The sequence below is a fragment of the Seriola aureovittata genome, chromosome 4 (genome assembly GCF_021018895.1).
Source record: "Seriola aureovittata isolate HTS-2021-v1 ecotype China chromosome 4, ASM2101889v1, whole genome shotgun sequence".
NCBI classification, from domain to species: domain Eukaryota; kingdom Metazoa; phylum Chordata; class Actinopteri; order Carangiformes; family Carangidae; genus Seriola; species Seriola aureovittata.
Window position 1 is genome coordinate 23,565,701 of NC_079367.1, and position 27,669 is coordinate 23,593,369.

A 27,669-nucleotide genomic window follows, 5' to 3' on the forward strand; every position below is an offset into this window, starting at 1 on the left:
AATTTGAAGTTCAGGGCTATAAACAACATTTGTTAAGAACGTTAGATGTATCTGGATAACTTCAAATACTGAAATAAAATATAATAGACACAAAATGGGCAGAGCAGCTTCATCAAATGTGGAAAAAAAACCCAGAATGCATTCAGATCAGTTTAGATCAGATTAGTTTAGATCATACTTATGGGACAGTATGAAAGTACAGCTGGTATTGGGACTATTTTTCTCCAATGTAGTCCTAGTTTTAGTGCAAACCAACCTATCTACCCATTTAAAACTTATCTGAGCTGATGAGCAACTTAAAAAGCCACGAAGGAATGATAAAAGGGTAACGGACAAGCTTTGACAGTCTCTGATTTTAGTAAAGTAGCAGATGCACTCATGGAGTATCACATCAACACAAAAGCTCTTGTCCTCAACCTCCTGCTACTTTTGTGACTGACACTTAAGTAGCAAACTGCTGTAGTACCTAAGATGTTTTTCACTCATCCTGATCCATGGCTGTAGTATCACACATGATTAAGTATTTCAATATCAGTATCCATCCCCAAGTTGTTCTAATGCAAGAAATAGAAGATGGAGAAAGAAAAAGGGGGGGGGGCATGAGGGGATTAAGTAACAGATCTCAGATGCTGCGGATGCTACACACCTATCAGCCACCAAACTGCTTTTTGTTTAGTATAAACATGGTATGCAGTTGGCACCACTGGATAACCTGCCATTCTCTCAATTAATTGCAAAGCTCATATTGTCTTTAATAGGTCTGTTTACAGAGAAGGGAGATCAAATGGCCTTTGTTTGGTCAGTTAGGTAGTGCCTGGTTCTGTTTGGCAGTGTCAGGTTTCACATTGTGCTGAGCTGAATGGATATAGGCCTGCTCCTTAGAAAGCTGAAACACTCCCAGCCTCTATCTGCCAGTGGAATGTGCAGTATTGTCTCTTTCTTGTCTCTGGGCTACTTGGCAGTGATACAGAGCCCTCCGCCATGGCGCTGGCCGCCTCTTCGAAACATCAGCGCAGGACCGTGACTGGGAGGGGACGCCCCAGTGAATAATCACAATGTCCTGCTCTACTGCCCCAGTAAACATCAAACCATTAGGCAGAGAGGGTACAGATTGGCAAAACTTTGAGCAAACTGGTAACGGAGCTTCTGGGGGAAATCTTGGTCCGAAGTTGACAAGCAAGAGCCTTGATGAACAGTTAATTGGATGAATTCTTGTGTCCCTCTCACCCTGCAGATCTTCCTGTGGGAGCAGAACCTGGAGCAGTTTCACATGGATCTATTCCGCTTCAGGTGCTACCTGGCCAGCCTGCAGGGAGGAGAGCTGCCTAACCCCAAACGCCTCCTGGCCTTTGCCTCTCGTCCCACCAAGCTAGCAATGGGCCGACTGGGTATATTCTCAGTCTCTTCCTTCCACGCACTGGTAAATATCACCTCTTTATTTCTTCATGTTTATTAAATGCCCTTATTTAATCAGTTTTTTTTATAAAGCGTTCTGATGATACGCTTTTATATAACATCTTAGGTTTGATTTCATGTATTTACATTTTTATGCATTTAGCTGGAGCCTTAACGAATGAGACTTGAAATCATTGACTATTTGAGGGATCAATGTCTAGCTCAAGTATACTTCAGCAACTCAAACTGTAGCTGTTGCAGGGATTAAACCTGTAACCTTTTGGTGTAGGATGATCTTTTCTCAACACTACGTTGTCCTTTTTATAGAAGTTCCTTCCACTGTAAGCAGAGTAAAATACTACATCTCCCTCAAAATACACATTGGCACCATCTAGTACACCTGGTGACTCTGCAGGCAGGGCAATTGATTCCAGAAACTAAAGTGTGTGTGTGTGTGTGTGTGTGTGTGTGTGTGTGTGTGTGTGTGTGTGTGTGTGTGTGTGTGTGTGTGTGTGTGTGTGTGTGTGTGTGTCAAACCACTTTTTTCCCACAATGACTACTATTTTGGAGCAGGGCACATGTTTGGGAGATTTCGGTTCAGTTTTGGCCTCCCACTGCTGCACTAGGGTTATGCACTTCACTGCTAAAAGCACTTGTAGTACAGGAAAACATCTATTTGATTTTTATAGACATGTTTGCAGATCAGTGAGGTACTTTTTTTTTTTTTTTTTCACCAACACAGTGCCGCAGAGCAAGTGGGTGTTTGAGCTGCGAGATAGCAGGGTGGGATATCTAACAAAAGACACTTTTAACCTGTCCTGCTCTTATTTTTATCTTTCCTACACTTTTATTCCACTGTAATTCGCTCATCTCCACTTCCATGAATATGTGTTTCATCAAAAAAGAAAAAAAAAGAAAGAAAAGCAAAATAAGTGTCTTGGTTAAGTTGAGAGCGTGCTTGCTCCTACATGCAGAGAGCAGCTTTAATGCTTCAGCACAATTTTTAAAACATCTTTCACTTTTGCGTCCTCACAGATGAGTAACCTAGAAACGCCAGGTTGTGTAAAAATCTGCATGAGCCCAGTGCTCATGTGTGAAATAGACACAACAGTTCTATATTTGGATGTAAAGTATTTATTACAGTAAGGCCCATGTGACCCCTTTTCCTCATTTTATTTAACCAGGTTAGTTAGTTATGCTCAAGTTCTTAAAGCAACGGCCTGGTGAAATGCTCCTTGATCATTTTTTTTTCGTGGAAAACTTATTTTTATAATACCTTTTGTCATATGTGCTTATACTTTCTGCACAGTTTAAACATAATTTTCTTGTTCCTGTGATTTAGTTTTTTGTTGTTGGCTTTTCCTTGTATGGCCCCATTTTACCAATGTTTGCAGAATGTGATGTGACGTGAGGTCAAACAGATTGTAGTCCGTCTCATTTGCTGTGTTTGAGCCCCGACTGAGCTGCTACATTTTTGCAGGTGGCAGCTCGCACAGAGACCGGAGTGAGACGGCGAACACAGGCCATGTCTCGCTCCTGCAGCAAGCGCAAGAGCAGGTTCTCCTCCCTCTGGGGTCTGGACACTACCTCAAAGAAAAAGACAAAAGCCCATCCCACTATCAACCAGGTCTGTGAAGTCTTCCATTCTCTTTCAGACAGTTCATTTTTCAGTCAAAAGAAATGCTTTGCTCTTTTTGCATTTTCCTTAAGCATTTATCTCCCACAATTCTGCTTGAGTTGTGACCACTTGATCTTCTCTTTGTCTCTGCAGGTCTTTGCTGATGGTGAAGAGCCATTAAAAAAGCCCATAGATGGCATATATGTTGATCCTGCTAAGGAACACAGGGTACGGAGGAGTCATTCATTTTGTGTTCAGATGTTTGACATTGGGGTGTAGATCAAGCATGACTGGGAACTTAATCAACGAAATCTTTAGCCAACATTGACGTCAGTGAAATATCAGCCCTCTATGTATCCCGAATAAGCAGCAGAGCAGAGTCTCAGCTATAACGGCCACTCAGGCATATTAGAAATTGTAATTTTTCTTTCATTCCTTTAAAGGCAATGTGCAGTGATGTACTATGGTCCTTGAAAAAAAAGTATTGCAACTGCTCTGTGGGTTTATTGATAGTAGCCATTTAAATGGGGAAGTACTGGAGACAGAGATTATAGTTTGGGAGTGATTAAAACATAAAGGTGTAATTATCAATCATTTTAATCAAATCAAACTTTGCAGTCAAAACATGTTTACATTGTAAAAATGAATCTGCTCTGTAGTATCAGACTGAATAAGACTTTTAATGTCTCTGTTCAAAGAAAGGTGAGGAGGGAACTGTGAAAAGCCTTCCACGGCCCAGCACGGAGAGTGACATCTGGGTCCCTGACCACCTCACCCCCTCCTGGGTGTGTCTGCCAAATGACCAGCCGGTGCTTACCATCATCCAACCAGGAGAGTCGGCGCTGTGCGTTCTGGAAACCATCTGCAAGGTAACAGCGCCCAGAGTCAAATGACCTGCGCTGACCTACGGTTCAGGTTTCATTCCAGTCGTGTTTGCATGACAAACGCATAAAGATACATGCACCTGTGCCTGACATGACATTACTTACCTAAGATAAATAACAGTTTTGCAGAGTCAGAAAGATTAGGAAAAACATGTCTGACATTGTAATGGAGGAATATCAGGTATCTCAGTGCTTTGATGCTGGGTAAAAACCCTCTTTCTGTCTCTTTGCCCTCATTCCACAGGCTCACCAGCTCGATCCCACCAAGCACTACCTGCGACTCAAATTCCTTATCGAAAACCAAGTGCAATTCTACATTCCTAAACCAGAGGAGGATGTGTGCGACTTGGTATGTAACTACCTGCTTGAGCATGATCTTGTTCTCCTTCTTCGCTAGGCTGTTTAAGATTATAAAGGTCAAGAAACAGATTAAAAAAAAATGCCAGTAATTGCACTGGAATGTGCGAGGAATCCCAGTATGCAAAATACCGCAGACACGACAGCATCCAATGTGGTGAATTATTAATAGGTTTTATACTGCTATCCTCTTGATTTCATGTTTTCTCCAGGCAAACCCCATGCCCCGAAACATAAATCTATTCATGGAAAGCCTTAATAAAAATATCTGTAGTGACTTTTGTATTCATCATGTAATCACAACATGGACCATTCCCGCATACAGACTCTGCTGGAGCTGCTTTGTCTAAGAATACGGAAAATTAACATGCTGTTTCCGTGCTTTCAATAACCCACCCACCAGAATATGAAAAAAGTAGGCTGTTGTTTTCGGGATTTATATAACTTCTTTTTGTTCTTCACAGCTTTACAAAGAAATTGAGCTCTGCTCCAAAATAACGAAAGTAGTCCAGTTTGACAGAGATGAATCCTGCATGATTGGCTACGGTAGGAACCATTTCAATTCTCCTGTGTAGTTTCATTCAGATTGATGATTATTATAATTGATGAATCTATGATTTTTGTTTTCAGTTAAGATGCTGTAATGAGGTCAATGTCAAAGATTTTGTATGTAGGGCTTTTTTGGGTGTATTAATTGCTTTTCTTTGACCTATACATAACCTTTTTTTTTTCTTTTCCAAACCATTCGCATTTGTACTGCACAAATCCCCCTGATGTGTTTTATATAAGAGTCCCCCTTCTCTCTCTCTCTCTCTCTCTCTCTCTCTCTCTCTCTCTCCTCTCTCTCTCTCTCTCCCTCTCCTCTTCTTCTCGCCTCTCTGCCTCTCCTTCCCCTCCTCCAGGTTTCTCCATTTCAGTGGTGGAGGAGGACGGAGTACAGCAGCTCTACATCACTGATGTGAAGGCGGGTGGATTAGCCTTCGCCAAAGGTTCATTACCCTTCATTTCCATCAAATGAACTTCCTTCAAAGATGCTCAATCTGCCTCTACACTGATGAGTTACTGCTAGAGAAGAAAAAAAAAAAAAAGAGAATCTGGGGTGCATTGGCCATTTTTCCGCTCTTCTCCATTTTCAAAATGGAGTATTTCTCTCTCGAGGTCAATGCGCATTTTTTTTTATTTATTTTTTTTATACAGTTTCTCTTCAGGAATGCATTAGTGCATGTTTATTCAATAGGCAGGGGAAGTTTCAGAGAACACAGCAGTTCTCAAGGGATTTGATTACTATAATCATAACCACACTGCCTCTCACTGGCCTTTGTGAAAGATGATGCTGAGTAGGACACCTCACCGCAGCTTTTTCACATTGGTACCCATGCTACATAGTTAAACTCAAAAGGTTGAGTGAGGTGGGAATATGCTGGAGTTGATCACAGTGCAGGCAGAGCACAAGCTGTGCAGCAGACAACCAGATATTTGTGCTGGCCCAGTGGCTTTCATAGGGCATAGATACTGGGTCATGCTTGTGGGTCTTAAAGGCAAAGAAAATATAAATGATCTGCAACTAACTGTCTCCAAAATTGAATAGTTTGTCTTGTTTTTTTTTTTTTTTTTTTGTTTTTACAATATATCATCTCAATTTGGAGTTTATTGGTTGGTTAATCAATGCTGAAAATGAGCTAGATTGTTGTTACCATCTCGTATTAGGGGAAATAGGAAATGTTTATATAGGGCGTGACAGGCAGCAAATTGAATCAAAGCTAATGGCGTTCCCATTCTGCAGGTCTAAATGCAGGAGATGAAATACTCCAGCTGAACGGAAAAGACTCCCACAGTCTTAACTTCTCTGACATGAAGGCAGCATTCTCTCAAGCATCGCTTGCTTTGACGGTCAACACCCTGCCTTCTGTGGACCGCCGCCAGCTGTGCTACGTGCCGCCGCGCCGCTCAGATGCAGAGGAAGATCTCTACACTGACATCTTCTCCCAGAGTCAAGGTGAGCCCGACATCCAAATGCAGACATCTGTCTTAATCTTTTGTTTCCCTCACCCATTTAAAGCTGCAAACTTGGCACATTCACAGCAGAGTTTACTGAAGAGCTTAACCTCAGAACGCCATTTCCCAGAAATTGTGCACATTGTATTAACACCCTCAGTTTTTTCATGTCTGGTCATGTTTGCCAACGCACAGTGATTACCCACCTGTAATCACTTCATACCAAAGATGCTAAATGAACCAGAAAGGCAAAATTAGACAGATCTCAAGCTCAGATTTATTTATTTTTCTTTGCCTCTGAGAAGAAACTATTTCTTGCCAGTGTCCTTAGAGACACCTGTTTCATTTATGCAAACACGGTGAATCTACAGGGTCTTAATTAGGGAGGACAGGCGGCTCTCAGCTGTGGGTTGCAGCCTCATTTTGTGGAGTAGACTGATAAAGTCAGTACGTTTTGCACAAGTCTTAAATCTTAAATAATAAAAACCACAAGGTGCAGATTTCTCATGTATTTTACACGGTGCTTGTGAAAATATATTCATGTCATTTCAAAGGAAAATGATTCTCATGCACGTCTGTTTTTTGTTTGTTGCAGAGGAGATCCTGGACGACGGGGTGGGACTGTTGCTGGAGAGCTCGGGAGACAGCCTGGACGACGACTCTGAGATCTTCAGTGAGTTTGATGAGTGCAGAAAGGTAAGGGCACCGCTTCATTATTAATTTGTGGAGTCTTGATTTAATATCACCACAGACAATATCTGACAGCACATCTTTCATATGTGCTGGCTCCTCTGCTTGTTCCCCGCTCTTGTCCTCCACAGCAATCCCCCTCAACTCTGTTATTATGAAAATAGCAGTGAAGAACGTTTTGCTTCACCACAGTTTGAAGCACCATCTGTTACTGTCTCGTTTTATCTTGTTCGGGAAAGCAGAGCGGTGTCCGTGTTTATACTATCCAGGTGTTAACCCCATGCTTCTCGAGACAAACTCTATATTAGGTTTGTCTTTTTCTTTCTCGGCAAACACCTGTTTTAAACCGAACGTAGATATTAATGCACACCTACATTGCTGAATGAAGTGTATCCTATGCATTAGAGACTCATGGCGAGATGATGCATTCACTTGAACGTAACTGCTAAGTGAGGGGTGCTTTGATTAAGCTTGCATTCTAATTGCTTGATTGTGTCTGGTGATTAGGATCAGGTGATGAATGGAGATGCATTCATTTTAACTCTAAATGAACATAGAGACACAAATTACAAAAGGCAGCACAGAGCAAGACTGGTAAGACAAGCAAAAATGACACAATCTCAAAGGCCTACATTTTGCTATTGAAGTGCTTTGGCTAACAAGATGACTAATTCTCCTTATGCTGTGTAAAATAAGAGCGTCAGTAAAATTAGATTAAATCAGCGGTATTCAAAGCACAACTCCGCTCCTGCTCATGAAAGGATGATGTCTGTCTTCTTCTACATTAGTTCATCTCTTATCAAAACACTTAATTACTCCATTCTTCACTGTACCAACTGGAGTGGAGGGCTCATTGGAAGAAATCCAAGGATCAGTGTGAGATCCTCAGTCATCCCACTTGCTATTCAGATTGTGGACTGGACATATTACTGCTTTTTTAATTTATTTTTTACCAGCTCTCTCCTTAATTCCACCATTTAACTTCTCTCGTTTGATAAACAGCAATTAATCAAATATCGTACCAGCTCTGGTTAATTACCTGTGTAATGATTAAGAATAATAATGATAATTATACTATGGATGGGAGCAAAATAAAACCTATGTAGCTATAGTATTCCAGCATAGTGGTGGTTTTAGGTGATGTTCTGTTAAGTTGTGCCTTTTGTCTCTTTCAACTCCTTTCTCTTTGAGGCTATATGTTTGAAGATAAAACATTAAGTTACAGGCTTCCTTTGTATTTGTGTAGCACTGAAAGTATTTGATGAATCTGGATCAGTGATGACGTAAGACTTGTATCTGTATCTGAAATGTGGTAATGATGTCTGGATTTGCACCAGCAGCTCTCTAACCGAACAAAATGGTACAAATGTTTGCCAACTGATCCGCTCTTTGGCTGTCCTTGATAAGAGTACGCCCTGATGACTGTGTACCTCTAGAACTTTTTGTTGCAATGCACTATGCACTAAGAGGCAAAAAAAAATCTATCGTAATATTACTGTCATTGATGTAGTAGGGAAAAAGCAAAACCAATTAGCATTATAGCCTTCATTCCTCTGTGTCTGGGCCCCTTTTTGCTCTGGGATTTATTTAGCTGGTCACATTGTTTAGTCGTCAGGCATTCGTGCCAAACATTCAGAGCAAGTGCTTCTTCCCAGACTCACCATCTGGACTTGAACCAACCACAGTGAGAACTTCACATTGAAGAGGCAATGATACCAATTTCTCCACTGGCTATAGACTTTAGCCTGCAGTGCAGTTGCAAGATATTTTGTGATCTGAACAGTCATAACTGCACTTTGCTGTACACTACCAATTTCAGTCTCTCAACATACAAATATGTTCTCTTTTGTCATGGAGCTGTTTGAATTCTGGGAAAAGTAGGAAATTGGTAACTGTAGCACAATGGATGTGTCTGCGGGTGTATTTTTTTATTTTTATCCTTTACTGATCAGAACAAGGATATTTTCCAAGCTTGTGCAATTATCACAGCACCACACACCTCCTTTGATTTACTTATTATTAACTGCATTTTTGGCATGCCTCATCATTTCCCGCTCTCCATTTTCTTCCTGCAAAACCTCCCACGCCAGTTGTTCCTGTTTTTTAGTTGCTGCTCCCCCTCTCCCCATCAGTCTCTCCCTATTCCTCAATTTCTGCATTTATATTCTACTGCGGTGTGGCTCACCCAGCCAATCCTGCTCCACCGCAACCTTGAGGAGGAGACTCCTTCCCTTCCCTGCTCCTTTGCTCTCAAGACTCATTTACAATGCTGCCGGAGTTGGCCAGATCTTCACACTCATGCTGTGTGTCTGAGTTTATCCAGCCTGTAAAGAAGAGAGAGAGAGAGAGAGAGAGGGAGGGAGGGAGACAGAGGAAACAGCAGAGTATCAGTGACAGAACTATAGCAGACTCGGAGGGAGAAAAGAAGGGGAGTTGGAAGGCTGTAAGTGCTGGTGGGCGGAGAGGAGGAGGCAGAGCAGCTTCACTCATCCTTCATCACAAGCACCACAGCACCTTCTTTTTAAAAAAACAAAAAAAACAAATGTGTTGGAGACGCGCAGTGTAGACTTGACTCTTTCCAAAGCCTGGAGTCTCTTCCTCTCTGGCACTTGAACTAACGCTGACTGTCCACCTGCGCCCGGCTATGTCCGTGCTGAAGTGGAGCAAGCACAGCAAGCGCTCCTCAGACTCCATCCATGACATGCTTCATCTGGTGAGATTTCCTTCCTTGTGTCACTTTTCTGTACCTGGTTAGTTGTTGTTGCTGCTGCTGCTGTGATAGACGCTGAGCTGCTGCTGCTGTTGTTTTACTCCACTGAGGGTAAACCACCTTTTCCTTCTCTGCGTTTGTTTCACACCTCCTCTTGGCTGCTCCAGACAGACAACAGGAAGCTGTGAGTCACCGTTTGTGTCGCAGAGTTGCCCCATAATCACTGGAGTGCTCCACAGGATGCCAAAATAAAACGCTGCATGTAGGCGCTGAGTCTCTGCAGATCTGACCCCAGATGTCTTTTGATAAACTGGCCTGACCGTTGTTGCAGCGACTGTTGCAGAGTTTTCTCTCTGGGCACCCCAAGCTATGATCTCAGGCTTATCATAGTTTCAGAGAGCAGACGTGCAGTCTTCTTCCTCCTCCATCATCAGTGCTTTTATGCTTCGAAACTGTTTTTAATCTATATTTCATTTGCTATGGGAAATGCTCCTCTCAGCCCCTCTTATCTACATATTGTTCTTTTCATGTGATATTGAAGGCTTTGATCCCCCGCCCCCCTTCTCTGTTCTTTCTCTTCCCTCTGCCATGTCATAACTGTCCATGCAACCAAAGCTGCCATGGTGTTAATTAGCCTAGTGAAGACTATGACTGGACTGTGACTGTCTTACTGGGCTCGGTAAAATTAGATGAGCTCAGTTGATTAAATGGGCAGGAATAAGCTTTATAAAATCATACTTTTCTCTTTTTCTTTGCATGATTCTTCTTTTTGTATGGCTTGAAAACTTGATGCGCGATGCTATTGAGTGTGTCTTTGTAACTTCTTTGCTTTCATACTACAATTGAACTTCATTTTGGGTTGGATATCTAGTATCTCATTACATCAGTAAAATGTGGCACAGAGTGAAACTGTTGATGTCTTCTTGTAGATGCTAATGAAGCAGAACTCTGTTGATCTTCCTTTGACAGGTTCTCTCATGCTACTGGATCCCACACACGATGAGCACTAAGTTTATGAACAAAGGGATGTTTCCGGCGTTGACCTTTGCCAGGCATTTTGACTTGTTAAAACCACTCTCTACATCCACTTGATTTTGGACATGATGATTGCTTATATTCACATCCTGTGTTTTATTTTAACACCATTTAATAGGCAAAAACAACATCAAAGTTGGCAGCAGGTTTCACAAAGCCACTTTCACTTTGACATTGCAAAATTAACACCAGTGTATTGGTGTAAATTGCATTTGCAACATCGTCATGTACAGACATTATTGCTCCCAGTTCATCTGCTGATCTGGGAGCTGCCTGATTATTTTTGGGAACATTGTCACAAAGGGACAAAGGGCTGTCGTGCCTCACATATGAATGTGTCTGTCTGATTGGGTAACAATGCTGCTAACCATTGTCATTTTCAAAATCTGCATGAGAAGATGCGTGACTGTCATTTGATAGCGCAGTGTTCTTCCTTTGTTCTATACCTTCGCATTTCATTTTTTTCATATCATATTTAGTATGATGGAAAAAGCACATCTAACCTGTGGTTGTTTCTACCTATCATCTACTTTATGGTAAATTTTGGTTGTCTGTGTGCGTCTGTCTGTATGCCACAGTGAAATGAGCTACTCAGTTTTGTATTTGCACTTCTCTTTATGCACAGTAATATCGAATATGAAAAACACCAAGTTGGTTTGAAGCCCTGTAGACTGTTGATGGACCAGGAGATCTGATCTTAATTAAGATTATTTTTTTTTATCTAAGAAAGAATAATGTTCTGTCTTCTCCAGCTGTGTGGAGGCTATATTATTATTCCTTCCCAGAGGAGCTTGTAGGTGTGACAGGATAAATTGCTTCTGTCTGGCCTATAAAAACCCTTATATTACCAACTAGAGACCTCTCAGCTCTCCATTATGCACTCCTATCTGCTAGTGGTTCCTCTTATAGGGCCATAACTGTTAATTCCCAGTGACTTTCTCAATTAATCTTTATGCATCATCTGCTGTAAAGTAACAAAATCTATTAAATACTTTTCTCATAAAACAAAATGAGGGTGTGATGGGTGTGAATAGAGTTCTCTGTTGTGTTTGTATTGATGTAAAAAGCCAAAATACTCTTGTTGTTACGGCTGGTGAGGCTGTAATCTTTTGCTAACAAAGTAGACTGTATTACTTCAGCCATGCAGGCTGGTTCTGAGTGGGGTCTATTTTTGTCCAAAATGATAGTCTAATGCACATCAGGGCTGGTCTCCACGGCAACCCATACTGTATGTGGACAGACAGGGTTGTGTGTATATTTTGATTCTGTGAAAGAGATGAATCATTACACCACTGATCTGTCAGTAGGAGGAAAACACCAGGGAAAAGAGGGATATGAGTGAAGGAGAGGGAGGCGGAGAGTCATTGTTATGACAGACTGAAAATAGACCAAATTAGTGCAAATGATTTTTTTTTTTTTTTTAAGAGCTGCCTCTCTGCCTCTTTCCAGGCTCACTCTCTGCTCAGTCATGAACCTGTGCACATCAGCAAGTGGAAAGTGACAGCTGCAAGTTAATATTTGGATATGATGATTTCAAGTTGGAGTTGCGTAATTTAATCAAATTTTTCCTCAACACTCTCCTTCCCCTTTTCCATTTTTTTTCTTCTGCAGAGTACAGAGCAGGTCGCTGCTTTCTGTCGCAGTCTCCATGACATGAATCCCTCGGAGTGTGTGTCCTCTTCGCCTAGCCCGGACTCGCCCTTCCCACCTCCCGCAACTCCCCGGCAGCTCTCCGATGCCGACAAGCTCCGCAAAGTCATCTGTGAGCTCGTGGAGACCGAACGCACCTATGTCAAAGTCAGTATCACTCATCTTACTTAAAGAGGCAGATGGTCTTTGTGAGGGTGCCTGTGTTCCTTCTGTCCATCGATCTATGTATCTGTCTGCCTCGGGTTGTGTTAGCCCTACGCATTACCTATTCCACATCCATCCAATCCATATTTATCTCGGTGTCCCAGGAGACCTAAGGGGACACAGCTGTGCCCTTGCCTGGATATTGCCTAATCTTTTTCTGCCCGATTAGGAAATGTGGCTCCGTGCAATAACTGGGTTATAGAGGCCATATAATGGGATAATGTCAAGGCTATCTAAAATGTTATACCTCATTACAGGGGGCATGTATATACTTATTATAGAAATCGCAAAATGTGCATGATTGATGGTGGATTTTTTGTGGAATTGGGCCATTTGTTCCAATTACCTCAAGACATTTGGGTGCATTTTATGTGTCTGTGCAATTTGCAGTAGTGGCACTTGCAGTTCAATTGCTAAGGTAATGTAGGGACAGACAAAATTCTCAAAACACTAAAAGAAGGAGGATTTTAACTCCTGTAACCATGTAACTATGGGTAAATGCCAACTACTGTAAACTACATACCTATCATATCCTTGCTGATAAGTTCCAGCTTGTGACCAATGTTGGTGATGCGTTTGTTTTTGGCATACGTTGTGATTTATTTTTTGAGACCAGACCTTTTTTTAAATTTTTTAAAAAATTCTTTTTTTAACCAATTTGGGCGTCAATGATTTGGCTTCTTTTGAGTTTTATTAAGTGTCTCATGTTACTTATATTTGTTTGATTTTAAACTTCAGAATTATTCCTTTTTCATGTGATGTTTATATTATTTGTCTATTTTATTTTACCTTCTTAAAGACAATTATTATTAAATTGACAATACAAAAAATGACATGTAAATTGCAGTTCATTGTTTTGTTAGACCACCAACCATCCTTCTTTAGAGAAGTTACATGGTCTGTTTTTCAACTTTTTGAAAGAGCTGCTAATTAATCACATGGGCTTTCTACAGTTCAGCTAAGGTATCTGTTGCCACAGTCATTTATTTAATTGGGTTTCCATATAGCTCTCTTCCCTTTAAAGCGCATGCAGAGAGGCATCCACCAGCTCCTCTGTCTTTGATCTTTGAGGGACTCTCAGACTATCTCTGCACCTTAAATCACTGTTTTGTTGTGAGAAATATTTAAGCCTGTAAAGCTGCATGTTTTTCATTTGTGTATTCCACAAAATGACATGGGTAACCTTGATTCACACATATTGCACATTGTCTTGCAGGATCTCAATTGCCTCATTGGGAGATATTTAACCCCACTGCAGAAAGAGACCTTTCTCACTCAGGATGAGGTATGTCTAATTTTCCCCATGAGCCTTTGAGGGGTAGTTGGCTTTTAAATGCCACAACTGTTGAAATGTTATAAGAAAAGTGGGTTACATAATCAAATGAAGAGTAACCGTGTACGAGGATAACAGGGGTGGATGATGAGAGAGAGAGAGAGGGAGGTTTGTAAGTGCATGTTTTACATGCACTTGAGATTCAACAATAATGAGATTCATTTGGATGTTATAAATTTTGAGCATTTCCATGCTCTAACTATAGCAAGGGGCTAGTATTGGATGCACCACACGAGGAGAGACATTTTACTTAACACTGTAGTTATTTTGACTTTGCTCAAATGCTCTTCTCCTCCAGCTGGATGTACTGTTTGGGAACTTGCCGGAAATGGTGGAGTTCCAAGTTGAGTTTCTCAAGACCCTGGAGGATGGGACCAGACTGGTTCCAGATCTGGAGAAGCTGGAGAGAGTGGATCAGTTTAAGGTATTCTCTCCTTGTTTGTGAAACATACACCAAAAGATATGACCAGCAACAAGCACTTCAAAAACACCCATAAACCTTTTTTTTAACTATTGGTTGGGTAATCTCTTCACAGAAAATCCTCTTCTCCCTGGGAGGCTCTTTCCTGTACTATGCAGACCGTTTTAAAATCTACAGTGCTTTCTGCGCCAGCCACACCAAAGTCCCCAAGGTCCTCGTAAAGGGTGAGTAAATGTGCTCTTGGGTTGACATTCTTCGTTGGCTCAAAGGAGAGCATGTATTTATCCATCAACCATCTGCCATATCCTGTGAGGCTCCATAAATCTGCTATGCGGAGTTGTCAGCCAGACAGTTGTCCATTTGACCTCTGCATACTTTCAAGCTGGTGGCTCCCAGGGCGAAAAAAGCTCTGCAACATTGAATGATATATATATAATGAGCAGTGTTGAACAGCTTGTTCTCAGCCTAGTACACCCACTCGCATTAACACTCAAGTGGATTTCTTTGTTTGCTGCATTTACATTCAATGACTCAACTAGTTATTGGCCATTATGAGTTTGCTGAGGTGTTACTTGGGTAAAGCTGCTTTTGAAACAGTAAGCAGATTATTCCTGCCCACTTGTGATTGGCTGCTCTTAGCTGAAATGATTAGTCTATAAAAAGCATGAAACATATAATTCATTTCTAATGCATCACAAAGTAAAATATAAACACTAACTGCCTCTGAGTTTGCACAAGATCAACATGTTTACAGCACAGTAACCTGGGTAATATCAGGCCAAACAAATTAAGCCAGTTTCAAATAAGAAGAGTACAAGCTTTATTATTAGAAATTACAGACCATAAACAAAACTTCTAGAGTAAACAACTAGTAGAATAATCTGTGCATGCAAACGCATCAATTATGAAAAAAAATTAGATGTGTGGATGAGTTGCATTAAATGTTCTTTATTGGTCATTCAGCCAAAACAGACCCCGATTTCAAGGCCTTCCTGGATGAGCGCAACCCCAAGCAGCAGCACTCTTCCACCCTTGAGTCATACCTAATCAAACCCATCCAGAGGGTGCTGAAGTATCCCCTCCTGCTGAAGGAGCTTTACTCGCTCACAGACCCAGACAGTGAGGAGCACTACCACCTGGATGGTAAGACCCAGCCACATGGCTGTTTTGAGGAGACTAGATCATTTTGACAGGAGAGAACCTGGGTGAATACATGCAGTCACAACAATTCAACTTTAACCACATTGTCTGCAGTTGCCATGAAAGCCATGAACAAAGTCGCCAGCCACATCAATGAGATGCAGAAGATCCACGAGGAGTTTGGAGCCGTGTTCGATCAGCTTATCACTGAGCAGACCGGGGAAAAGAAAGAGGTAGGTTGGACAAAAGTGGCATGGCTCAGTTCTGTCAACTGAAGCATACATGTGGAGTGACTGCGGGTATTTTGTTGATTTTTGCCAGGTTGCTGATCTGTCCATGGGTGACCTGCTACTCCACACCAGCGTGACCTGGATCAACCCTCCTGCCTCCTTAGGAAAATGGAAGAAAGAGCCCCAGATGGCTACATTTGGTTTGTCACTATTTTCTGCCATGATTATGTAACGAGCATGACTTTAAGTATTCATGTATATTGTCCTCCTACATAAAATAATCACTACTGTTTACTCAATTATACATTTAAATTTGACAACTTTTGTAACACTTTCAGTGATAACTGAAACTGAAGTTTTTTTCCCCATTGCTTTTTAGTGTTCAAGACCGCAGTGGTCTTTGTATGCAAGGATGGGTCCAAGCAAAAAAAGAAAATGGTAAGATTTTCACACAAGCCATCAGCAGCACCCAAGTCCATTTAAAATGTAACCTATTTTATTACATTATTGTAAATTTACTTTGCACATGTGCTATTTTCAGAATCAGCCCATTGGGTCACCTGTAAAAGAAGCCTTAAAGCTGATTATATCTAGGTGCATCTCATTTCACAGGCATAGTTCTATAGGGGAAATAAACTGGATTTTTTTTTATTATTATTGTAGGGTGGCTCCCATCGAGTCTCTGTATCTTCAGATGAAAAAGACCCTTTCCGATTTCGTCACATGATCCCTACTGATGCCCTTCAAGTCAGATCCTTGTCCAATACAGGTAAGAGACTCAGTAAATAAAATACGGTATTGAAATATGTTGTCTTCTCCCAAATCCAGGAATTCAGTTTACAAAATCTTTCCAGAGTGCGCTGTGCATTAAATCACATGTGAACTGTTGATTTCCTCTTCAGATGGCGAGGGCTCTGCTGTGTGTGAAATTGTCCACACAAAGTCAGAGTCGGAGGGAAGGCCAGAGAGGGCATTTCAGCTGTGCTGTAGGTGAGGATCTCTACTAATGGAAGTTGAATTCCACTGCAGATTGAAGCTTTTGTGCCTCTGAAAGTCCGGTGTCCTTTTGTGCATCTGAAAGCCCTGTGTGCTGCTATCTACAGAGTGACAAACTGATAATGTGCCCCTTCCATCTCCTGCAGCTCTCCAGAAAGTAGAAAAGACTTTCTGAAGACAGTCCATTCCATCTTGAGGGAAAAGCACCGCCGACAGCTCCTGAAAACGGAGAGTTTACCCCTCAACCAGCAATATGTGCCCTTTGGAGGAAAGCGTCTCTGTGCCCTGAAGGGAGCCCGTCCCGCCATAAATAGAGCAGGTAAATGCCAGTCTGTGGCTGTATTCACCCTACAGCTCAAAGTGTCCCAATTTTGAGTTTGTTCCTGACACAGATAGGATGCTTTGGTGTAGTGTGAACTGAAAAAAAAGCATAAAATCAGAGCTTTCCTTTTCTGGTTTCAGCCACATTCATACTTTTAATTAATATGTGGAGACATACCTGCACCTAGACAATATTGTAATATTGTTGGGTTTTTTTATAGAAAAGGTAACATAATAGACTGTTTGAGTTGCTTGGTTTTGGCAGATCAGATTTTTCAAAACAGTTTTTTGTATTTTGTATGTAGTAGGATATTGTAATACTCAACCCTGACAAGGCAGGGCAACCTTTGTTGGAATCTATTAAAATGTGCTTTACATCAGTATTGCTCATTGTTGGTTAATTAGTGAATAAGGTTTTTATTCCTCTAGTGCTAAAAAAAAAAAAAAAAAAAAAAAAAAAAAATATATATATATATATATTTTTTTTTTTTTTTTTTTTTTATATATATATTTTTTTTTTATATATATATATACAGTGCTATGAAAAAGTATTTGCCCCCTTACAGATTTCGTTTGTTTTTGCTTTTTTGTCACACTTACATGTTTCAGATCATCAAACTAATTTTAATATCAGACAAAGATAACCTGAGAAAATACAAAATGCAGTTTTGAAATGATGATTTCATTTATTAAGGGAAAAAAAGCTATCCAAACCAACCTGGCCCTATGTGAAAAAGTAATTGCCGCCTAAACCTAATAACTGGTTGTGCCACCCTTGGCAGCAACAACTGCAATCAAGCGTTTGTGTTAACTGGCGAGTCTTTCACATCGCTGTGGAGGAATTTTGTCCCACTCTTCTTTGCAGAATTGTTTTAATTCAGCCACATTGGAGGGTTTTCGAGCATGAACGGCCTGTTTAAGGTCATGCCACAGCATCTCAAATCGGATTTAAGTCTGGACTTTGACTAGGCCACTCCAAAACTTTCATTTTGGTTTTTTTAAGCCATTCAGAGGTGGACTTGCTGGTGTGCTTCGAATCATTGTCCTGCTGCATAACCCAAGTGCGCTTAAGGTCACGAACTGATGGATTTTCTGGTAGAGAGCAGAATTCATGGTTCCATCAATTACGGCAAGTCGTCCAGGTCCTGAAGCAGCAAAGCAGCCCCAGACCATCACACTACCACCACCATGTTTGACTGTCGGTATGATGTTCTTTTTGTGAAATGCTGTGTTAGTTTTATGCCAGATGTAACAGGACGCACACCTTCCAGAAAGTTCCACTTTTGTCTCGTCAGTCCACAGAATATTTTTCCCAAAAGTCTTGGGGATCATCAAGATGCTTTATGGCAAATGTGAGACGGGCCTTTGTGTTCTTTTTGGTCAGCAGTGGTTTTCGCCTTGGAACTCTCCCATGGATGCCATTTTTGCCCAGTCTCTTTCTTGTTGTTGAATCATGAACACTGACCTTAACTGAGGCAAGTGAGGCCTGCAGTGCTTTAGATGTTGTTCTGGGTTTTTTTTGTGACCTCCTGGATGAGTTGTCGATATGCTCTTGGAGTAATTTTGGTAGGCCGGCCACTCCTGGGAAGGTTCACCACTGTTCCATGTTTTCTCCATTTGTGGATAATGGCTCTCACTGTGGTTCACTGGAGTCCCAAAGCCTTAGAAATGGCTTTGTAACCCTTTCCAGACTAATAGATGTCAATGATTTTGTTTCTCATCTGTTCTTGAATTTCTTTGGATTGGGGCATGTTGTGTTGCTTTTTGAGATCTTTTAGCTTACTTCATGTTGTCAGACAGGTTCTATTTAAGTGATTTCTTGATTCTACAGGTCTGGCAATTCATGATTTAACAAGGGGGGCAATAACTTTTTCACATAGGGCCAGGTTGGTTTGGATAGTTTTTTTCCCTTAATAAATGAAATCATCATTTAAAAACTGCTTTTCGTATTTACTCAGGTTATCTTTGTCTGATATTAGAATTAGTTTGATGATCTGAAACATTTAAGTGTGACAAAAAAGCAAAAACTAAAGAAATCTGAAAGGGGGCAAATACTTTTTCACAGCACTGTATATTGCCAAAATCCAAAGTAATGCCCTGAAAGTATTAGTCATTTGTATTAAGTTTTTGATCTTGTGTTTTTTGCAGCATCCGCCCCAACCAGGACTCTAGGCCGGCGAAAGCTTGTGCGCAACCGCTTCACGATCGACACCGACATCGTTTTTGACGGCGAACCTGAACAAGACCTCACTTCACCACAAGAATCCGACTCGAATCGGCTGCAGCTGGAAGACAAACCAGATCAACAACAGCAGTCTGAATTGGCAGGTGACACAGACCGCTGGGTGGAAGAACAGTTCGACCTAGAGGAATACGAGGACCAGGAAGAGGTGAAGGAGACAGACATCCTGAGTGACGACGATGACGAGTTCTGTCAGACACCCAGAGCGCCATCTGCTGAGGCTGACCTAGAGGCCCCTGTCATGGCTTTGTCCTTGGAGGGTGAGGAAACAGAAGAATGCAAGAGCCTTAAGTCCCCAATAGCCAGTGAGACACATGATGAAAAGCTGGTCAACAGGGAGAAGCAGAGCGCCGTGGACGATCAAAAGCAAACGGAGAAGGGTGAGATTTGGGTACGAAGGGAGCAATCGGGTTCAACCCCAGACTGTGGCACATAAAAAGCTGAAGAGGACAGGCAGACAGCAAATGTTTTATCAGCTTTACATGAGCTCCATAAAGATCAAGTCATCAGTCAACAAACAATGCATGGGCATTGACGTATATCACACAGCTAGTAGAAGATATATCCTTCCTTACCTTACTTTTGCTGACTGCTTTTTGTACAGGTAAGATCATCAGTGGAGCAATACAGGAATCCAGAATGAGGGAGCTCTATCCCAAATCAAATGCTGTTACATATAAGTCAAGCGTAAGCTTTGAGAGATGAACTGGTACAATCATGGAATCTAATCAACTGCTTTGATTTGGCATGGTTTGCACATTTGGGCAGCATTCTATAGTCCTGCCTGCTGTTGCCAAATTTGGGTATTGTAAGAACATTAATAATTGTTTTGTCTGTGTGACTCAGAGATATTATCATAGTTAAGGGCTGTATATTATTTGTCCTTAAAGAAATAGAATAAATAAATGCAAAGGACAGTCTTGTCATGCATCATTTACTGTACTTGTACATTTTCACATGAATATACACTGACATGTTTTGGGAGCAGATTTCCTGTTTATGTATATGATTTTGACCACTTGTTTTATGGACTTAAAGCTATCTTTCTAGCCTGGAAAATATTTTTGTTGGATCTCTTGTTACAGTTAATAGTGGAATTATGTAATAGCCCCCATGTCACAGAGGCTAAGGGATTGTAATTTGTTTTAATTTAACATAATCCTGTTTTACTTGAATTTGCATTTGCTGTTTCATGTCTTTTTATTTACTGTGAAACCATTGTTTTGTTTTTTTCTTTTTTGCTCTTCAGTATTGCCATTCAAAGAACACCCAGCATTATATTAATTCTTAACATTTCACGTGCACACTCTGTATTGTAGAGACTTTGCACATCAGCTACTTTTGACAGGTCTTTTGAGTTCAAAAAGATTGTTCACTGGTAATGGATTACAAAGCAATGTTTTTTATTTAATTTATTCATATGTAAATTAATTTGTTAGCATAACGACATAAGTAATCTTTTTTTTTTTACAAAGAAAGTCCAAATTTGCTCAAGCAATCAAGGGGAAAGACAGTATGCCTACAGAGAGAAAGAAGTCATACTTGTAAACAACTCATTGTGCTACTAAGACTGCATTTTTATTACTGTGTGTATATAGAAAAATGTATTGATATCATAATAAATACAGTTGTTTCCTACTTATAACTCAAAGCTCCTCTCTGTATTGATTCATTTGTTAGTGTAGTTTTACTCAACAGCCTCACTTATTCCCTGCAGCTCTGCAGATATCATCCCTGTAAAACAACTTTGTGAAGTGAGAAAAATGCATAAATGCCCGATATGCTCCGACATGACTGAGAACAACAGAACTGAGCAGCTGATCAGTACTTTTCTTCTACTACTTCACAGAAAGAATGCAATTGCAACAAAATGCGGCAAAACTAAAAACCTTCAGAAGTCATTATGAGCCACTTTGTGTGTTTCCAAGCCACGGCTGATTAAATGTCTGAATGATGGTGAAGAAGCTCAAACCCTAATTAATAAAAACGTTATAGTATAGTAAGACATAAAAAAGTAATACTATAACGAGGCATGAAAACGTCATAGTGTAGTAAGGCATAAAAAAGTAATACTATAGCGAGGCATGAAAACGTCATAGTATAGTAAGGCATAAAAAAGTCATTTTAGTAAGTCATATATTAAGGCACTAAAAATGTCAAAAAATATCATGGTATAGTAAGGCATAAAACCATGAAATAACGTCATAGTATAGTAAGGCATAAAAAGTAATACTATAGCGAGGAATAAAAACGTCATGGTATAGTAAGGCATAAAAACGTGAAATAACGTCATAGTATAGTAAGGCATAAAAAAGTAATACTATAGCGAGGCATAAAAACGTCATAGTGTAGTAAGGCATAAAAAAAGTAACACTATAGCGAGGCATAAAAACGTCATAGTGTAGTAAGGCATAAAAAAAGTAACACTATAGCGAGGCATGAAAACGTCATAGTATAGTAAGGCACAAAAAAGAAATACTATAGCGAGGCATAAAAACGTCATAGTATAGTAAGGCATAAAAAAGTAATACTATAGCGAGGCATAAAAACGTCATAGTGTAGTAAGGCATAAAAAAAGTAACACTATAGCGAGGCATGAAAACGTCATAGTATAGTAAGGCACAAAAAAGAAATACTATAGCGAGGCATAAAAACGTCATAGTATAGTAAGGCATAAAAAAGTAATACTATAGCGAGGCATAAAAACGTCATAGTATAGTAAGGCATAAAAAAGTAATACAATAGCGAGGCATGAAAACGTCATAGTATAATAAGGCATAAAAAAGTCATATTTTAGTAAATCATATAGTAAGGCACTAAAAATGTCAAAAAATATCATGGTATAGTAAGGCATAAAACCATGAAATAACGTCATAGTATAGTAATGCATAAAAAAGTAATACTATAGCAAGGAATAATAACGTCATGGTATAGTAAGGCATAAAAGCATGAAATAACGTCATAATATAGTAAGGCATAAAAAAGTAATACTATAGCGAGGCATGAAAACGTCATAGTATAGTAAGGCATAAAAACGTAATACTATAGCGAGGCATGAAAACGTCATAGTATAGTAAGGCATAAAAAAGTAATACTATAGCGAGGCATAAAAACGTCATAGTGTAGTAAAGTATCAAATGATATAGTATAATAAGGCATAAAAATGCTAAAAAACGTCATAGTATAGTATGGCACAAAAATGTCAAAAAATGTCATAGTATAGTATGGCATAAAACGTCAAAAAAAACATCATAATACATTAAGCCATAAAAGGTTATAAAAAAGTCATAGTATGGTAAGGCATCAAATGACATAGTATAATATGGCATAAAAATGTCAAAAAACGTCATAGTATATTATGGTATAAAACGTCAAAAAAAAAAAATTACTATATTAAGCCATAATTGGTTATAAAAACGTCATATTATGGTAAGGCATCGAATGATATAGTACAGTAAGGCATAAAAATGCTAAAAAACGTCATAGTATAGTATGGCATAAAAATGTCAAAAAACGTCATAGTATACTATGGCAAAAAATGTCAAAAAAACATAATAGTATATTTAGCCATAAAGGGTTATAAAAACGTCTTAGTATGGTAAGGCATCAAATGACATAGTGTTTTAAGGCATAAAAATGCTAAAAAACGTCATAGTATAATATGGCATAAAAATGTATAAAAACCTCATAGTATAGTATGGCCTAAAACGTAAAAAAAATACATATTAGTATATTAAGCCATAAAAGGTTATAAAAACGTCATAGTATAGTAAGGCATCAAATGATATAGTATAATAAGGCATAAAAATGCTAAAAAAAAACGTCATAGTATAGTATGGCATAAAACGTCAAAAAAAAAAAATTAGTATATTAAGCCATAATAGGTTATAAAAACGTCATAGTATGGTAAGGCATCGAATGATATAGTATAGTAAGGCATAAAAATGCTAAAAAACGTCATAGTATAGTATGGCATAAAAATGTCAAAAAACGTCATAGTATAGTATGGCAAAAAATGTCAAAAAAACATAATAGTATATTTAGCCATAAAGGGTTATAAAAACGTCTTAGTATGGTAAGGCATCAAATGACATAATGTTTTAAGGCATAAAAATGCTAAAAAACGTCATAGTATAATATGGCATAAAAATGTCAAAAAACGTCATAGTATAGTATGGCATAAAACGTAAAAAAAATACATATTAGTATATTAAGCCATAAAAGGTTATAAAAACGTCATAGTATAGTAAGGCATCAAATGACATAATATAGTATGGCATAAAAATGTCAAAAAACGTCATAGTGTAGTAAAGTATCAAATGATATAGTATAATAAGGCATAAAAATGCTAAAAAACGTCATAGTATAGTATGGCACAAAAATGTCAAAAAATGTCATAGTATAGTATGGCATAAAACGTCAAAAAAAACATCATAGTACATTAAGCCATAAAAGGTTATAAAAAAGTCATAGTATGGTAAGGCATCAAATGACATAGTATAATATGGCATAAAAATGTCAAAAAACGTCATAGTATATTATGGTATAAAACGTCAAAAAAAAAAAATTACTATATTAAGCCATAATTGGTTATAAAAACGTCATATTATGGTAAGGCATCGAATGATATAGTACAGTAAGGCATAAAAATGCTAAAAAACGTCATAGTATAGTATGGCATAAAAATGTCAAAAAACGTCATAGTATAGTATGGCAAAAAAACATAATAGTATATTTAGCCATAAAGGGTTATAAAAACGTCATAGTATGTTAAGGCATCGAATGATATAGTACAGTAAGGCATAAAAATGCTAAAAAACGTCACAATATAGTATGGCCTAAAACGTAAAAAAAATACATATTAGTATATTAAGCCATAAAAGGTTATAAAAACGTCATAGTATAGTAAGGCATCAAATGAAATAGTATAGTATGGCATAAAACGTCAAAAAAAAAAGAATTAGAATATTAAGCCATAATAGGTTATAAAAACGTCATAGTATAGTATGGCATAAAAATGTCAAAAAACGTCATAGTATACTATGGCAAAAAATGTCAAAAAAACATAATAGTATATTTAGCCATAAAGGGTTATAAAAACGTCTTAGTATGGTAAGGCATCAAATGACATAGTGTTTTAAGGCATAAAAATGCTAAAAAACGTCATAGTATAATATGGCATAAAAATGTCAAAAAACGTCATAGTATAGTATGGCCTAAAACGTAAAAAAAATACATATTAGTATATAAAGCCATAAAAGGTTATAAAAACGTCATAGTATAGTAAGGCATCAAATGATATAGTATAATAAGGCATAAAAATGCTAAAAAAAAACGTCATAGTATAGTATGGCATAAAACGTCAAAAAAAAAAAATTTGTATATTAAGCCATAATAGGTTATAAAAACGTCATAGTATGGTAAGGCATCGAATGATATAGTATAGTAAGGCATAAAAATGCTAAAAAACGTCATAGTATAGTATGGCATAAAAATGTCAAAAAACGTCATAGTATAGTATGGCAAAAAATGTCAAAAAAACATAATAGTATATTTAGCCATAAAGGGTTATAAAAACGTCTTAGTATGGTAAGGCATCAAATGACATAATGTTTTAAGGCATAAAAATGCTAAAAAACGTCATAGTATAATATGGCATAAAAATGTCAAAAAACGTCATAGTATAGTATGGCATAAAACGTAAAAAAAATACATATTAGTATATAAAGCCATAAAAGGTTATAAAAACGTCATAGTATAGTAAGGCATCAAATGACATAATATAGTATGGCATAAAAATGTCAAAAAACGTCATAGTGTAGTAAAGTATCAAATGATATAGTATAATAAGGCATAAAAATGCTAAAAAACGTCATAGTATAGTATGGCACAAAAATGTCAAAAAATGTCATAGTATAGTATGGCATAAAACGTCAAAAAAAACATCATAGTACATTAAGCCATAAAAGGTTATAAAAAAGTCATAGTATGGTAAGGCATCAAATGACATAGTATAATATGGCATAAAAATGTCAAAAAACGTCATAGTATATTATGGTATAAAACGTCAAAAAAAAAAATTACTATATTAAGCCATAATTGGTTATAAAAACGTCATATTATGGTAAGGCATCGAATGATATAGTACAGTAAGGCATAAAAATGCTAAAAAACGTCATAGTATAGTATGGCATAAAAATGTCAAAAAACGTCATAGTATAGTATGGCAAAAAAACATAATAGTATATTTAGCCATAAAGGGTTATAAAAACATCATAGTATGTTAAGGCATCGAATGATATAGTATAGTAAGGCATAAAAATGCTAAAAAACGTCACAATATAGTATGGCCTAAAACGTAAAAAAAATACATATTAGTATATTAAGCCATAAAAGGTTATAAAAACGTCATAGTATAGTAAGGCATCAAATGACATAGTATAGTATGGCATAAAACGTCAAAAAAAAAAGAATTAGAATATTAAGCCATAATAGGTTATAAAAACGTCATAGTATAGTATGGCATAAAAATGTCAAAAAACGTCATAGTATAGTATGGCAAAAAATGTCAAAAAAACATAATAGTATATTTAGCCATAAAGGGTTATAAAAACGTCTTAGTATGGTAAGGCATCAAATGACATAGTGTTTTAAGGCATAAAAATGCTAAAAAACGTCATAGTATAATATGGCATAAAAATGTCAAAAAACGTCATAGTATAGTATGGCATAAAACGTCAATAAAAAAAAAATTAGTATATTAAGCCATAATAGGTTATAAAAACGTCATAGTATGGTAAGGCATCGAATGATATAGTATAGTAAGGCATAAAAATGCTAAAAAACGTCATAGTATAGTATGGCAAAAAAACATAATAGTATAATTAGCCATAAAGGGTTATAAAAACGTCATAGTATGTTAAGGCATCGAATGATATAGTATAGTAAGGCATAAAAATGCTAAAAAACGTCATAGTATAGTATGGCCTAAAACGTAAAAAAAATACATATTAGTATATTAAGCCATAAAAGGTTATAAAAACGTCATAGTATAGTAAGGCATCAAATGAAATAGTATAGTATGGCATAAAACGTCATAGTATAATATGGCATAAAAATGCCAAAAAACGTCATAGTATAGTATGGCATAAAACGTCAAAAAAAAAAAATTAGTATATTAAGCCATAATAGGTTATAAAAACGTCATAGTATGGTAAGGCATCGAATGATATAGTATAGTAAGGCATAAAAATGCTAAAAAACGTCATAGTATCGTATGGCAAAAAATGTCAAAAAAACATAATAGTATATTTAGCCATAAAGGGTTATAAAAACGTCTTAGTATGGTAAGGCATCGAATGATATAGTATAGTAAGGCATAAAAATGCTAAAAAACGTCATAGTATAGTATGGCATAAAAATGTCAAAAAACGTCATAGTATAGTATGGCAAAAAATGTCAAAAAAACATAATAGTATATTTAGTCATAAAGGGTTCTAAAAACGTCTTAGTATGGTAAGGCATCAAATGACATAGTATAATATGGCATAAAAATGTCAAAAAACGTCATAGTATATTATGGTATAAAACGTCAAAAAAAAAAATTACTATATTAAGCCATAATTGGTTATAAAAACGTCATATTATGGTAAGGCATCGAATGATATAGTACAGTAAGGCATAAAAATGCTAAAAAACGTCATAGTATAGTATGGCATAAAAATGTCAAAAAACGTCATAGTATACTATGGCAAAAAATGTCAAAAAAACATAATAGTATATTTAGCCATAAAGGGTTATAAAAACGTCTTAGTATGGTAAGGCATCAAATGACATAGTGTTTTAAGGCATAAAAATGCTAAAAAACGTCATAGTATAATATGGCATAAAAATGTCAAAAAACGTCATAGTATAGTATGGCCTAAAACGTAAAAAAAATACATATTAGTATATTAAGCCATAAAAGGTTATAAAAACGTCATAGTATAGTAAGGCATCAAATGATATAGTATAATAAGGCATAAAAATGCTAAAAAAATACGTCATAGTATAGTATGGCATAAAACGTCAAAAAAAAAAAATTAGTATATTAAGCCATAATAGGTTATAAAAACGTCATAGTATGGTAAGGCATCGAATGATATAGTATAGTAAGGCATAAAAATGCTAAAAAACGTCATAGTATAGTATGGCATAAAAATGTCAAAAAACGTCATAGTATAGTAAGGCATCAAATGACATAGTATAGTATGGCATAAAACGTCAAAAAAAAAAGAATTAGAATATTAAGCCAAAATAGGTTATAAAAACGTCATAGTATAGTATGGCAAAAAATGTCAAAAAAACATAATAGTATATTTAGCCATAAAGGGTTATAAAAACGTCTTAGTATGGTAAGGCATCGAATGACATAGTGTTTTAAGGCATAAAAATGCTAAAACACGTCAT

The 27,669-nt window shown here is 37.7% G+C and overlaps 1 protein-coding gene across 3 annotated transcripts in view; it reads left to right on the forward strand.

The window, feature by feature from the left end:
• tiam1b (TIAM Rac1 associated GEF 1b) overlaps positions 1-20,872 on the forward strand; it is a 46,271-nt gene extending 25,399 nt beyond the window's left edge. For 2 of the 3 annotated variants that reach the window (XM_056373562.1, XM_056373563.1), the window contains exons 7-27: positions 1,235-1,420; positions 2,876-3,022; positions 3,167-3,241; positions 3,712-3,882; positions 4,142-4,246; positions 4,719-4,800; positions 5,157-5,243; positions 6,038-6,250; positions 6,845-6,945; positions 12,296-12,481; positions 13,755-13,823; positions 14,170-14,295; positions 14,408-14,516; positions 15,256-15,435; positions 15,547-15,665; positions 15,754-15,862; positions 16,042-16,100; positions 16,326-16,431; positions 16,565-16,652; positions 16,805-16,977; positions 19,128-20,872. In XM_056373562.1, the coding sequence (XP_056229537.1) occupies positions 1,235-1,420; positions 2,876-3,022; positions 3,167-3,241; positions 3,712-3,882; positions 4,142-4,246; positions 4,719-4,800; positions 5,157-5,243; positions 6,038-6,250; positions 6,845-6,945; positions 12,296-12,481; positions 13,755-13,823; positions 14,170-14,295; positions 14,408-14,516; positions 15,256-15,435; positions 15,547-15,665; positions 15,754-15,862; positions 16,042-16,100; positions 16,326-16,431; positions 16,565-16,652; positions 16,805-16,977; positions 19,128-19,657 (3,021 nt within the window). In that variant the 3' untranslated portion in view covers positions 19,658-20,872. Of the gene's footprint in view, positions 1-1,234; positions 1,421-2,875; positions 3,023-3,166; positions 3,242-3,711; positions 3,883-4,141; positions 4,247-4,718; positions 4,801-5,156; positions 5,244-6,037; positions 6,251-6,844; positions 6,946-9,236; positions 9,653-12,295; positions 12,482-13,754; positions 13,824-14,169; positions 14,296-14,407; positions 14,517-15,255; positions 15,436-15,546; positions 15,666-15,753; positions 15,863-16,041; positions 16,101-16,325; positions 16,432-16,564; positions 16,653-16,804; positions 16,978-19,127 lie in introns of those variants that run through there. The other variant, XM_056373564.1, reaches the window with a different exon arrangement.
• Positions 20,873-27,669: the final 6,797 nt, after the last annotated feature.